This window comes from Sinocyclocheilus grahami, unplaced genomic scaffold, assembly GCF_001515645.1.
Source record: "Sinocyclocheilus grahami isolate Dianchi unplaced genomic scaffold, SAMN03320097.WGS_v1.1 scaffold444.1, whole genome shotgun sequence".
Classification (NCBI taxonomy): domain Eukaryota; kingdom Metazoa; phylum Chordata; class Actinopteri; order Cypriniformes; family Cyprinidae; genus Sinocyclocheilus; species Sinocyclocheilus grahami.
In genome coordinates this window covers 1,024,696-1,039,060 of record NW_015505623.1, presented here as the reverse complement: position 1 = coordinate 1,039,060, position 14,365 = coordinate 1,024,696, and the positions used below count along the sequence as shown (strand labels likewise).

The window sequence follows — 14,365 nt, the reverse complement described above, 5'->3', positions numbered from 1 at the left end:
CCCCCACATGTCTACGTCACTGTGTGGGAAGATTTGCATAACACCGCACAAATGTTCACGCAAAGAAAGAAGGCATAACTTTTATTCTCGCTGTAGTATGGTTGTTGCCGCCGCCACCATGGTTTCATGTTGTGAAAAGTGAAAATAATTTGTTTGGCCTTCCAAAAGAGGACGATATCCGCTTTGTCGTGCCTAGAGCCTATAGCTGATCCATGCTGGTCGCTGAGGAAATACATCAACTTCGCGCTGTGGATCGCCGGATCGGCTTTCACCGTGGACAAAGCGGAGTCCAGCCCAGGGTTGTCACATGTGGTTCTCCCACCCCCGCCGGCCGCTCCTTCGTCGAATCCGCCGGCCGGTCCTCACTCAAGCCCGCCGTGCGTGACGCTGTGTGTTTCGTTGTGAAAGCGAAGCTACTTTGTTTGGCCTTCCAAAAGAGGACACAACTAGAAATCAGTGGTTAAGTTGTATTTACAACACTGTTCCAGAACACTTCAACCCAAATATTCAGATGTGTGCAGTACATTTTATGGAGGACTGTTTCCTGAACCTGCAGAGTAGCCTACAATGCGTCTGTGCACAAAGGCTGTTTCTATAAAGTGGGGCAGTTCCAACTTTCCAAGGACAGTCTGGCGCTTCTGAATCTCAGCCTGCGAGTAAGTTTTTTTTTATATTTAAAGAATTTGCCACTGATGATTCAAATGCGAGTTTGAGCAGTGTAGAGTAGTGCTTGTTGTTTGTCGTTTCTCCGATCACAAATGCAGACATTGTTTTATGTTTACGCGGTGCGATACGCAACGCAACATGTAAAAAGACAGTATAAGACATTATAATCAGTAATTATGTCCCCACTGGATGCAACAAATGCCTCGTTTATAATGGGTTTTAACCCAAATATTCAGATGTGTGCAGTACATTTTATGGAGGACTGTTTCCTGAACCTGCAGAGTAGCCTACAATGCGTCTGTGCACAAAGGCTGTTTCTATAAAGTGGGGCAGTTCCAACTTTCCAAGGACAGTCTGGCGCTTCTGAATCTCAGCCTGCGAGTAAGTTTTTTTTTATATTTAAAGAATTTGCCACTGATGATTCAAATGCGAGTTTGAGCAGTGTAGAGTAGTGCTTGTTGTTTGTCGTTTCTCCGATCACAAATGCAGACATTGTTTTATGTTTACGCGGTGCGATACGCAACGCAACATGTAAAAAGACAGTATAAGACATTATAATCAGTAATTATGTCCCCACTGGATGCAACAAATGCCTCGTTTGTTATGGGTTTTATTGGTGTTGTCTCATCGCGCCAGGACAAGGCATCACAGTATGGTAAGGAGCGTAACATTTCCGTCACACGCTTGAGGTATTTGACCAATCACAACACACTGGATAGCTGGCCAATCAGAGCACACCTCGCTTTTCAGAACGATGAGCTTTGTAAAAATCGACGCATTTAAGAAAGGCGGGGCATAGAGGAGAAACAATAATGTACAGTATGTGGAAAATAAGTTTTTTTTTTTTTTTTTTACCTTAAACTGCATAAACACGTTGCATTACACAAAATACACAACATACTGTTCTTTTTAGCAATGTCATATGACCCCTTTAAACAGAGACTTCAGAGACCTCTCGCACAGCTCAGGGCCTGAGCGTGCTGTATTTTGGTAGAGCCCTGCTTTCAGTCCTAAAGAGAGGCAGGAGAGGTTGTGTGTGATAGCATGTCACACTGGTTCTCTTACTGAGCTGAGTCTGTGCCAGGACCAGGACCCTTGCCAAATACTCTCCAATGAGGGTCTGTTCACAGCTGCTTGTGGAGAGAGAGAGAGTAGAGAGTCCCCTTTATCTGCTCAATGACACTATGCAACAGATATAAATACACCTCAGCCGGATGATAATGTTCTCTTTGTCTGGACAAATACTTCTTATCTAAGTCTACAAATTTATCGGCAGACTGCGAGTTTTAGCAGTGATACATCAAAATGTTACACTTACAATTGCAACAGTTACTTCTGGGTCAATGGCATGGCGCTCTTTTTAGTTTTTTTTTTCTTTCAGATGTCTTGTATGATGAACGTGTTTTTAATTTCTGAATTAAAAGTCTTTAAGTATGCTTTAATTAAACGGTGAAACTTTTTACCATAAATTGTCCTTTTTAAAAATTGTAATGTCTACAAACAAGTATTCAGTGTGTACAGAAAATATTTTAATATCAATTATCATGAATGAATGTATTAATAATTAATTGTTATAGTTATTATTTAAGTTAAGCAATATGATATTTGTTTTTAGAGTCATTAATTTGAGTTTTTTTATTTTAAGAATTTGGCACACTTTAAACTAGATTTATTTTTTTTCATTTTCGTTATTATACAGACTTTTATTTGTCATTGACCCTTTTATCATTTGTGTTGAATATTTGCAAGAACTTGTGATTTACATTACTTCACGACTGATTCATAAATGACATGATTCATAAAATGATTTGTCCTGACTTTACATTCAATCTTGCGCTTGTTCTCCGTTGATGTGCAAGTAAAAATAGACACAAATTGCTGCGTTGGATGTTTGAACTGGCTCAGGCCTTGAAAAAAACAACCCGCCTTTTCAAAGCTGAACCGCTGAGAATGTCCAGTGGCCAGAAACGGTCTTTGAACCTGCACAGACCTGGAAACAATCACAATAAAAGACATTTCCTGTACATAAATGACATTAATGGCACAACAGAAAGTAAAACATGCCTTCCAAGAATGCTGGCTCCATGTGCCAACTTTAGTTTTTACTGGCAAAATTCCTCCCTTATAATGTGTGTGTTTTTCTTTTTCTTAAAACAATGCGTGTTGTGTAATGCTGTGCAAAGACCCGAAGTAGACATTCCCTCTTTGTTTATGTAGAAATTGTACCCAGATTCTTTCCTTTGTTAATGTCGGAGCCATTTTTGAATGTGCTTTCAGAATCAAAACAACTGCAACTGACAGTGAGGGAGCCACAGTGACACCAGGTAAATGGGCAGCGCTGCAAAAAAGAGTTTTGAATGGGATTGGTCAACAGGCTCGGGGCTTCGCCCACGCCTCGCAGCACCAGGAAGCTCAATAACACCGGGCCTTTTTATTCAGCTCATAACAACAGGAGAGAAAAAAGCACTCCCTGTTTTGTGTTTAAGACAGACCTGCAGAGCGATGAAAATGTATGTGTGTGTGTTTTAATGAATATATATGAATGTGTTTTGTTTGTGTGAGGCACAGATGAGTCTTTGTGGAGGGGTAAGTGCAGTGAGGGGGCTGCTTCGATCACTGGGGAATGCGGAATAGTGGAGACAGGGGGGCCGGCTGATGGGATTTCGGAGGAGGGAGTGGAGCAGGACTTGTCCAGCATGAGCAAACAAGCTCATAAATAGTTTGGTTGACAGGCTATAGAGGGGTGAGTGGGAGGAATGGGGTAGGTGGGAGTAGGCATTTGAGGATTGGGCAGATTGTGTTGGTGTGGCATGAGTAGTATAGCAGTAGAACCCTAAAGTCCAGCCTTTGGACATGATTTTAAACTTTAAAGACCTATGACTTTGATTGTGAGTTTGTTTGTGTCAGACAAAGATGTCAGAGTAGATTGACTGATGGCTGATAATGTGAGATACATGTGATATTAGGCATGGCAAAAGCTCCAATACTGTTTTAGGGTTTCAAGGCCCCTTAAAAACAGGAATAATTAAATAACACTGTTAAAAGTAATCTTGAGAAACTCTCAAAAATAATATCCATTTTTTTCATACCATGATCCCAAAATTCACTTTATAGCATTTATGCAATTGATTTTAGTTGTGTGTGTGTGTGTGTGTGTGTGTGACCTCATTCTGTTACTGTAGTGTGTTATCAAATTCTCACTTGTATTTCTACTGATTATTTGAAATTGCTGTTATGGCAATCATATGTGATAAGCTGTCCTATCAGTTCAGTCAGTACTAGGAAGCCTTACACACTCTCTCATTTGGCCTGCTTAACGTCCACCATACGATGCAATTAGTGGAACAAATTAGTGACTGCTTTGAGAGAGCTGGCCATGAGGAAAATCCTAGAGGTCAGCGTCTCTTGATTGCTTCAAGCCCCCGCCGCCCCCAACTCCGATGACAACTTTTGCCATCTCTCACTCTGATATAATTTGAGGGTGTTGAAGCGTGACAGATTGGGCTTTTCAATGGTTCGGATCTGTTGGCAGCCGTTGCTGGCTTTGACCTTAAATCAGGGGATTTGCTGTAGCACAGATCAAGTTCACTTCAGAGCCTTTCCAAAGAGACTTCATGTAATGTCTGTTCACAGTACAGTATTGTTGAAATTCTAATAAACCTGGTTAATTGTTATCGATTCAGACTAAAAAAATGTATACTAAATAATATATATTATTTTTATTAATGTAGTATTTTAATATGTTAGTTTTATTTAAACAATGGCAGTAGTTATAGACTACTAAATTATTGGTACTATGCAATAGAGATGGTTCAGAATCAAGGTAGAACAACTTTGTCCCAATTTATGTCCTCCTCCATTTATTTCACCCATTTTTTTTTCACCAAAATATATCAGAAACAATCTATTGCAATCTAAGTGCCATTGCAGTTTGCCACTTTTCATCTGATCAGACCTTTCTTTCTTATGGTTGTCCGCCAGTTTCTTAGACAAGCTTGGAGAAGTCAATGGAGAAGCCATGTGTTTAGATGGTTTTAAATGGGATTTTATGAAAATTATCCCCAAAAAATTAAGTAAAGCGTTGTTGCCAGGTCACTTGTAATGTGACAAAAGTGACGATACGAGCTAAATGGATTTCTTTGAACTAAACTCTTTACCAAATGATCTCTTGGTTTTGTTTTGTTTTTTTCACTTCGATGAATGTTATCACTTGTAAATGCTTTCAAATGAGGCTTTTCTGTTTTCAGTTGACTTTAAAACTCAAAGTATATTTCCCATATCCATGTTCCAGTTCAGCTTGTAGATAATCAAAGAAAGTTCCACTAAGGAGTGCTTACATTCTGTAATTTAAAATTTCTTTAAAAGAAAAACCACAGAGACCAATGCTTTGAATGGTCACAGTTCATCCCAGCACATGTAAGAATGATGTCCAGTCAATATTACAATATTACAATAGCCAGTGCGAGCCAGGGCTAACAACGAGCCTTGCTGGACCAATAGCCTCACACCTCAAGCTGCGAGGCCAAAATCAAGCTGCATTCCCACTGTCAGACCAGCACTACTCTAAAACCCGTCCTTATCATGCCTCCCTGAAGGGGAAAAATGAATAAAAACTATAACTATATAGACTAACTAACTATAAAGACTTCAGCATCGATATTTTATATAGCAATTATTTACTATAAAAATTTTAATTTATTAATTTGTCAGCATGCTAAATCAAACTGATATTTATCATTATTTCATATAAAAAGAGAACACATACTTGTTCAGTGGCAGCTGCTCCATTTATTCTTGATGACAGGAATGCACAAAACAACTCTATTAGTGTTTTTAAGTTCAAATGCGTACACGCATAACACAATAGAACATTTCTGACAAACTCTTGTATGTTTGTCAAATTTCTTGATGCAAGAATGAGCATTTATATGAATTTTCCACAAAGTATGTAAGGAGGTATCTCTCGTTATCCTTTCAGCCAAAGCAACAGAGGGAGCTCACAGACAGAAAACCAGAAAGTTTACCAGAGTTACACGGAGTATATGAAATGTATGGCATATGCAAATGCAGAAGTCCGGTATCAACGAAGAGACAGATCAAATATGAAACCAAATAAGTACATGATTATAATCATATTTGATTTGTACAAGTTCTTCACTCGCTGGTGTTTGAAAGAGTTTTCCATTTAAATTGTAATTTATTAATTTGTCAGCATGCTAAATTAAACTGATATTTATCATTATTTCATATAAAAAGAGAACACATACTTGTTCAGTGGCAGCTGCTCCATTTATTCTTGATGACAGGAATGCACAAAACAACTCTATTAGTGTTTTTAAGTTCAAATGTGTACACGCATAACACAATAGAACATTTCTGACAAACTCTTGTATGTTTGTCAAATTTCTTGATGCAAGAATGAGCATTTATATGAATTTTCCACAAAGTATGTAAGGAGGTATCTCTCGTTATCCTTTCAGCCAAAGCAACAGAGGGAGCTCACAGACAGAAAACCAGAAAGTTTACCAGAGTTACACGGAGTATATGAAATGTATGGCATATGCAAATGCAGAAGTCCGGTATCAACGAAGAGACAGATCAAATATGAAACCAAATAAGTACATGATTATAATCATATTTGATTTGTACAAGTTCTTCACTCGCTGGTGTTTGAAAGAGTTTTCCATTTAAATTGTCTTAAAGGGGTCCTATTATGCTCTTTTACAAAGTCTTGATTTTGTTTTGGGGTGAACTAGAACAGGCTCTCATATAGGTTGTTCGAAAAACACATTATTTTTCACATATTTTACATTATTACAACACCTCTCTCCCCAGTCTGGCATGAACGGCTCGAATAGTTCCTGTATCAAATGAAAGCCCGCCTCCTGAAATACGGAGGTATCTCTCGTTATCCTTTCAGCCAAAGCAACAGAGGGAGCTCACAGACAGAAAACCAGAAAGTTTACCAGAGTTACACGGAGTATATGAAATGTATGGCATATGCAAATGCAGAAGTCCGGTATCAACGAAGAGACGGATCAAATATGAAACCAAATAAGTACATGATTATAATCGTATTTGATTTGTACAAGTTCTTCACTCGCTGGTGTTTGAAAGAGTTTTCCATTTAAATTGTCTTAAAGAGGTCCTATTATGCTCTTTTACAAAGTCTTGATTTTGTTTTGGGGTGAACTAGAACAGGCTCTCATATAGGTTGTTCGAAAAACACATTATTTTTCACATATTTTACATTATTACAACACCTCTCTCGCCAGTCTGGGATGAACGGCTCGAACAGTTCCTGTATCAAATGAAGGCCCGCCTTCTGAAATACGAAATGTGCTGTGATTGGTTAGCTGGGCAAGTGTGTGTTGTGATTGGCACCTCTCGGCGCCTGGTCGGGAAATGGCATGCCCCTTACCATAGCCGCCAGCGGGCTTCAGTGTAAATATTGCGTCAAAATCAAATCAATTTGAGTGCAATTTAAACCCGGATTATTGTAACCACTCTAAGTTCGTCTGCCTTGGGAAAGCTAGCGTGTCTCCGACATAGTGATAACACCTGTTGCCAGAGTCGTCACATGTCCTTCCGGACGCTCCTTTTTCGAAATCGCCGACCGCGCTGTTCTCAAGCCCGCGCCTCTGCTCACTTTAACCCTCCCGCCATTCCTCCCGCTAGCCCCCGGCCTCTGCTCACTGTAGGCCGCCGCCGCTGACTCTAACCCTCTGGCCGTTCCTCACTCTAGCCGCCGGCCTCTGCTCACTGTAGGCCACCGTGTGTGACGCAGTTTCATTGTGAAAGCGAAACTACTTTGTTTGGCCTTCCAAAAATGGACACGACTGGAAATCAGTGGTTAAGTTGTATTTACAACACTATTCCAGAACACTTCAACCCAAATATTCGCATGTGTGCAGCACATTTTATGGAGGACTGTTTCCTGATCCAGGTAGAGTAGACTACAATGCCGGCTGTTCTGACTCAAAGACTGTAAGTAAGTCTTTTATATTTAAAGAGTTTTTATATTTTATATATTTAAAGCAAGTTTTTTTGGGCAGTGTAGAGTAGGGCTTGTTGTTTGTCATTTCTCCGATCACAAATGCAGACATGGTTTTATGTTTACGCGGTGCGGCGCGATGCAACGCAACGTGTAAAAAGACAGTATAAGTCAATACAATCCATAATTATGTCCCCACTGGATGCAACGAATGCCTCGTTTATAATGGGTTTTCATGTTTTTGTCTCATCGCTTCGACCTGACAGAGCATCATCACAATATGGCAAGGGCATAACATTTCCATCTCACGCTTGAGGTATTCGGCCAATCACAACGCACTGGATAGCTGGACAATCACAGCACACCTCGCTTTTTCAGACTGATGAGCTTTGTAAAAATGTACGCGTTTCAGAAGGCGGGGCATAGAGGAGAAACAATAATGTATAGTATGTGGAAAATAATGTTTTTTGAACCTTAAACCGCATAAACATTTCATTACACCAAATACACCAAATACTGTTCTTTTTAGCAGCATCATATGACCCCTTTAAGGGTCAGATTCCTGAAGCATTTAGTTGATGACCATAACAACGAGAGTATTGAGTGAGGGAGAGTGTTGATCTGTGCTCTTAAATGAGTCAACGGTCAAGAACCTGAGAGTAGGGTCAGCTTTTGGTTTACTTTGCATGTACATTCTTACCACGGTGACGAAAAGTCGGGAAATATAGCTGTCTGCAGCACATTTCCTGAGAGCTTTTTCCTCTTACTTCGAGCTAAATATTTAACTAAATGGTTAATCTAATATGTACAGTCATGTTACATTCATAAAAATTGTTTGGCTGGGGCTGCGTCATTTTCTTTTTGATTTCAACATTTAAGTTGATTTACCTTAACAACATTCCACAAAATGTATGTAAATAAAGCTTCATTTTAAGATGGGTGTCAGTGAAAGTAATGTTAACTTTTTTTAAAAATGTTTTAAGTTGGCATGACAATTCAACCCATCCATTTTGAAAATGCACTTCATAGATATTATTGCGAAAGATTCATCTCCGTATATGTTTAATATTAGATTTTTTTTTTTGCCCTAGCAATGTTTAATCAAAATTTTAAAAATCATCCAATTAATGAAAATTTCAACTCTATCATCTGGTGGAAATGGCAGACTAGACTGGTGATGCTTGCCGGATGTATGTAATTAAACCCCAGTCCTCCACAATCAGCTACAAGCTCGCATTCACTTTTAAATATCTAAAATATCTAATAACAACAACCGATGCATAGAACCACTTCCCCGTCTTATTTTGTATTCTTTTTTTGATAATCTGTTAGTCAGATGTACGCCACAATATGGAATAAAGGGTTTTTGTCACTACTTATTTTTCATCACAACCTTTAGCAAGTCAGATGTTGATTCATTGACTACTCTGATTCAGTGAGTTCATTTAGTTAAGGATTTAATTCTGATCACTAAACCTGTGAATCTTTTGAACAGTTCATCAAAATAACCTTTCTGAAGAGACATTGGCTGGTCATTTTTGAACTGCTTGTGCTGTATGTTTGTATTTACGTATTCTCTTACTTTTTATATCACATTATGTTCGTTCTGTATGATTTCTTTTACTTAGGGCCTGTGGTGCTGAAGATTCAGCAGCCACGGCACAAGAAACACTTTAATCCATTCTTGTAACTGCCATGTCAATGATTTACAACGTTTTGTTATCGCTTGGTGTCAAGGTGTGGCTGAAATCGTTGCAACATAGCAAAAGCTGCTACCTGCTTAGTGTGTGAGAAAGAAATGCCTCCTGCTGAGATCTCAACATGCCCAAACACAGTCAGCGCTCAAACGCATGATCACATAGATTCTGTTCACATGCAAAAGCTTACACACTACTGTTAGTTTGGATTCAGCAGTTGCCAGTGTAGTCTAAGTTGGCTTGGTGAATACGAGAAAGATTCCCCAGACTGTGAACATCTGCTGCTCAGTAATCCCAGCCACTGTTGACCCATAAACCTGCCCAGCTGACACTCCTACTGTAACAGGGAAACTCCTACACGCTGGATAACGTCTGTGTGCTTCGAGGGTTCGGCGGGCTCTGCTCTGTGACACATGGAAAATATGATCCAGGTGGTTTTTCCTTGTTGCAGTCAACGCCACCAAGTTGATCCACAGCTTAGTTTTGTTATGCTGCGCTTCTAATGGGCTTTTAGTTTAGGGTGCTTGAGAAAGCTGTAGAAAAGAGATTTAATCCAATTTTTGCTGAAGTATGTGAACTGAGAGGCTGTAGAATTCACTTTCAAGCTTAAGACACACCTCACATGTGAGAACGTCGAAGATGTGTTCATAACCAGCAGTGGGTTTTCATTGTTTTATTGTAGTGCCTAAAAATTGAGTGATTGTACATCAAAATCCCTCAATTGGCAGCCATTTTTGGCTATTTTCTTTAAAAGTTATAGACGTAGTAGTATAACTTGCACTACTCTTCAAAAGTGTGAAATATTTATTCCAATTTAAAATAACTATTTTCTATTTCAATATATTTTAAAATGTTAATGTCACTCAGAAATCAATCTAATATGCTAATTTGGTGCTCAAAACAAATTCCTTATTATTTTTTAGGAAACTATGTAATTTATTTCAGGATATTTTGGTGAATAAAAAGTTCAGAAGAACAGCATTTATTTGAAATAGAAATATTTTATAACAATAGCCATGTTTACATGGACACTTTTTGTTTCAATCGGAATCCAAGCATGTTTACATGAATAGGGCCTTATGAAATCTGTTTGATTTTTTTTTCCCCAAATTAAATTTTTTTTTTCTTCCCCAAATTCAGTTTTTTTTTTTCAATATTAGTTTTTCTAGACTAGTTAAATTAAATCCGGAAACTTACACAATTTAACAGCAATTTATTAAAAGTTTAACAAAAACTAATAAGGCCAGGAATTTTTTTTTCTCAAATTCTGTTTTCCATTAATTTTCTGGATTCGATTTGAATGGTTTCATTAAATTTGAATAATCAAAAGCATCTCTAATGAATTGATTTATAAAAAAAATATGAATTAACATTTTTCTGCCAAGTAAATTCTGGTAAATAATTTTTCTTGTAAATATTCCTTAAAAAATAATGTTTTCATTTTTTTTATTAGTAATAGTAGTATCATTACAATAAGTAATTTCTGTTACAGTTTCTTCAAGTTAAACCAAACTTTTATTTTGACGTGTTGCTGTGAAGACCTTTAAGTTTCTTTTTGTATATGATCTGATGATAGTGTTTCTCAAATAGGGCTGCAACTAACGATTATTTTGATAATCGATTAGTTGGTCGATTATTTTTTCGATTAATCGGATTAAAACAAACTATTTTCTTTTTTTATTTTATTGACAAAAACACACTATTCCACATTCTGCCCAATGTCCTTAAAACAAACGTTCCAACTGAATGCTTTTCTTAACAATTTATTAGACCACCTGCCATAATAAAGAGAAAACACATTTTAGGAATCTGTCAAAAAATTGTTTAAATTTTTTTTTTTATTGTCATTTATTTATAACTAAATACTTTTATTTATTCACATAACAAAAATGGCTTCTGTGCCCTTCATAGCTTGCATTCTTGCTTTCTCAAAAGAAACTGTAAAATGCTCATGAGGTGACTCTCTGGACAGTTTTAGAGATTATGTTTATCTGTTCATGTACTCATATATTGAGGCGGCAGAGGCTGAAGACACCATGAGCATTACGTGCTTCAGTATGTGTGAATTAAACAAAACTGCGTTAATATTTATCTATTTCGGGCCCTAACTTTTTATCCAGATTACATTTCAATAATACATTTGAGGGCTGGGTGATTTTTTTTTTTTTTTTTTCTTCTCCCCAATTAATTGTGATCTTGAGTGATCCAATAATAATTCAGTGCCAAGGTAGAAGAAATCATACTTTGCGAGAGACGTTCTTGGGGATTCAAGAATGTACAGCACGACCAGTGTAGCCTGATTCCAGAAATGAATGACTTTTATGGGCCAGTTCTTTTGAAGAATATTTAAAAAGGGTGAATTACCGGTTTTGAATTATGAAACACTGCCCTGTATAATTTACAACATTAGAGGACAGAGAATAGTGGCAAAATTATGAATGACATTGTAACTGAAATATCCCCAAATTAAATTAAGAATTGATTCTAAATCTGAATCAAGTTGAGGGCTTATGAATCAGAATCAAATCTGGACATCTGTATTGATACCCAGCCCTACTGTATTTCATATCAGCATTAAATTCTAACAACAATGGTATCATAATTTTTGCTTCTTCAGATCAAAATAACAATTAAAAATTATTAAAAGTAGTTTTGGCAGAGCCAAGAGGAGGCCATTTGGAAGGTGCTTACCTGCCCTGCTTGGCACAGAGAGTACATTAGGAACATACATACATACATACATACATACATACTTAAGAAACTGTATTAAAGGTAGAAAGAATCAGTCAAGTTTAGAACGTACCAAAGAACTGGAGGGTAACAATCTGGCCGGCCCAATTCAAGTCAGGCTGTTTTTATGGTCTTTAAAATACATTTCACATTGCAAACAGCTGTCTGCTGTATAATTTTCCCAGAAAGTCACAGGCTCGAATGGCAAAACCTAAGTGCAGTGTGTTCTGGGTACATAGTAATTAGTCCTTCATTTTGTAATGACAAACCCCTGAATCCGTTTACAGGGAAAACCCTTTTTTCCTTTAAGCAGGTTTAACCGCCTATGTGCCCTGAAATGTCCTCAGATGTTCTCCTCGCCTTTCACAGTTAAATGTTTACAACAGACAGTCCAGCTGATCTCAGAGAGATTGACTGTATTGTGGCTTGGTGTCTGGTTTTGGCCCGGCTGCACGCTGTGGAGAATTACTCCGATAGGCCACAGATATTTCTCGCTGACACCCATTAGCCTCAAATATCCAGCGACTTCATAGCAGACGCAGCTGCTTTTCCACAGAAATATTTTTGCCCTCACAACCCCATAATCTTAAAGAACAGAAAAGAAATATGAAGAAATGTAGACCATGTTATATAAAATTAACTACAACTTTTAACTAAGAATTATTTAGACTTTAAATCAATTTGATTGAATTGCCGTTATAATTAATAACTGCAATTTTGCTTAATTTCAGCCTCACATATTAAGAATGTTTTGAAATGTATTACTAATGCATAATATTCTGATATTCATAACAACAATAACCAATATTATATTGCCATAATATTATAATTAGGTTGGATTGGTTAAAAAAAACAGATGAGTGTGAATGGAAAGTGAAAAGAAATATTCAAATTAATTAAATTTATTTATTTATTGAAAGCTTTTATTCAATTATATAATATTTAAAATATTATTATTCATGTCATCTTACTCTTGTGCAGTATTTTTTATATATGTAGCCTTAAAGGAAATCATAATTTTTATTGTTGAATAATTCTAGTGTAAATAAATGACAATGACACCTTTTCAAGGTGTATGTTTATGTATTATGCTTGCCCTGTAATGAACAAAATGGACTATTAAAGCATTAATTGTTATTATTTGTTAATCAGCAAATAATTTAATCAGCCAATTTTGTCATGATTATAAAAAAAAAATTTTTTTCCTAATAAATGTATTAATTGAATGTCTTGTTTTCCCCTCTCTCTTGTAGTCAAAAGCGGATGGGCAAACTCTTTCCTCTGAAGTGTTCAGACGGATCCATCTCATTGAGAGCGATTATTTTGGTCTGGAGTTTCAGAACCTGCAGATGAACTGGGTAAGTGGCCACTTGACAAACAGTCCCCCTGCTCACACAAAGACTGGATTGTGAATGGCCCGCTCCTCTGAAAACCCGGCTAAGCTTTTAAAAGACGAGGAGGTGTATTGTTGTTTGTGCTGCCTCTCTCTGGGCCCCAGAGGTTTGCTGGTCCCTTTAAACCTGCCTGATGCAGGCACACAAACTTAAAGAACACATCTTTATATTTGATAACATACCTGCAAATGGACCATGTCATTAAAAGATTTATACAGAATTACTACACACAAATGTGAAAGATTTTACATTTCACTAAAGTTCTGTGTATTGTGCCAGACAAGATTTTATGTATTTAAAGGATTTAGGGATGGAACGATTACCGGTTTCATGATAAATCACGATAAAATGCACTGACGGTTAGTATTACCGTTTAAAATTTAATTATCATCAAAACCGTGTTTGATTATCGCGCTTTTGAAAACTTGCGGTAAATCCTGTCCAGCCAGCATCAGTCTGACGCAGAAGCAGCATGCAATGTTGTTGTTGTTTTTTGTTTTTTTGCACGAGACGAAATGGCGGAAGGCAGTTGACAGCGCTCGGGAGATTTTTCAGCCATCTAAGAGGACCAAATCGGTGGTCTGGTCGTATTTTGGCTTTTACAAGAGTCCTGAAGGCAATTTAATCGAGGACGGTCACCCTGTCTACCGATCTTGCAAGAAGAAAGTCGCTGCAAAAAGGGGGAAACGCCTCAAATTTGCTCCGTCATCTTCGTGACCACCACCCACTGTTGTATAGTGAATGCAAGATAATTTTTACCTCAATACCAAAACTAACTGGGCAAATAATTGGACAAAAAATATTGATTAGAGATTTAAATATTTCGTTATCTCACTTGTTTAACGCAAAGCTTCCGCGAAGAAAAGTTCGCAGCAAGTGGCTTT

The 14,365-nt window shown here is 37.5% G+C and overlaps 1 protein-coding gene across 1 annotated transcript in view; it reads left to right on the top strand.

Annotated features, from left to right (window-relative positions):
- Positions 1-14,365, top strand: part of LOC107552280 (FERM, RhoGEF and pleckstrin domain-containing protein 2-like) — a 66,717-nt gene that overhangs the window by 16,772 nt on the left and 35,580 nt on the right. Inside the window, exon 3 of the mRNA XM_016234143.1 lies at positions 13,341-13,445. Coding sequence (XP_016089629.1) covers positions 13,341-13,445 — 105 coding nt within the window. The remainder of the gene's footprint in view (positions 1-13,340; positions 13,446-14,365) is intronic.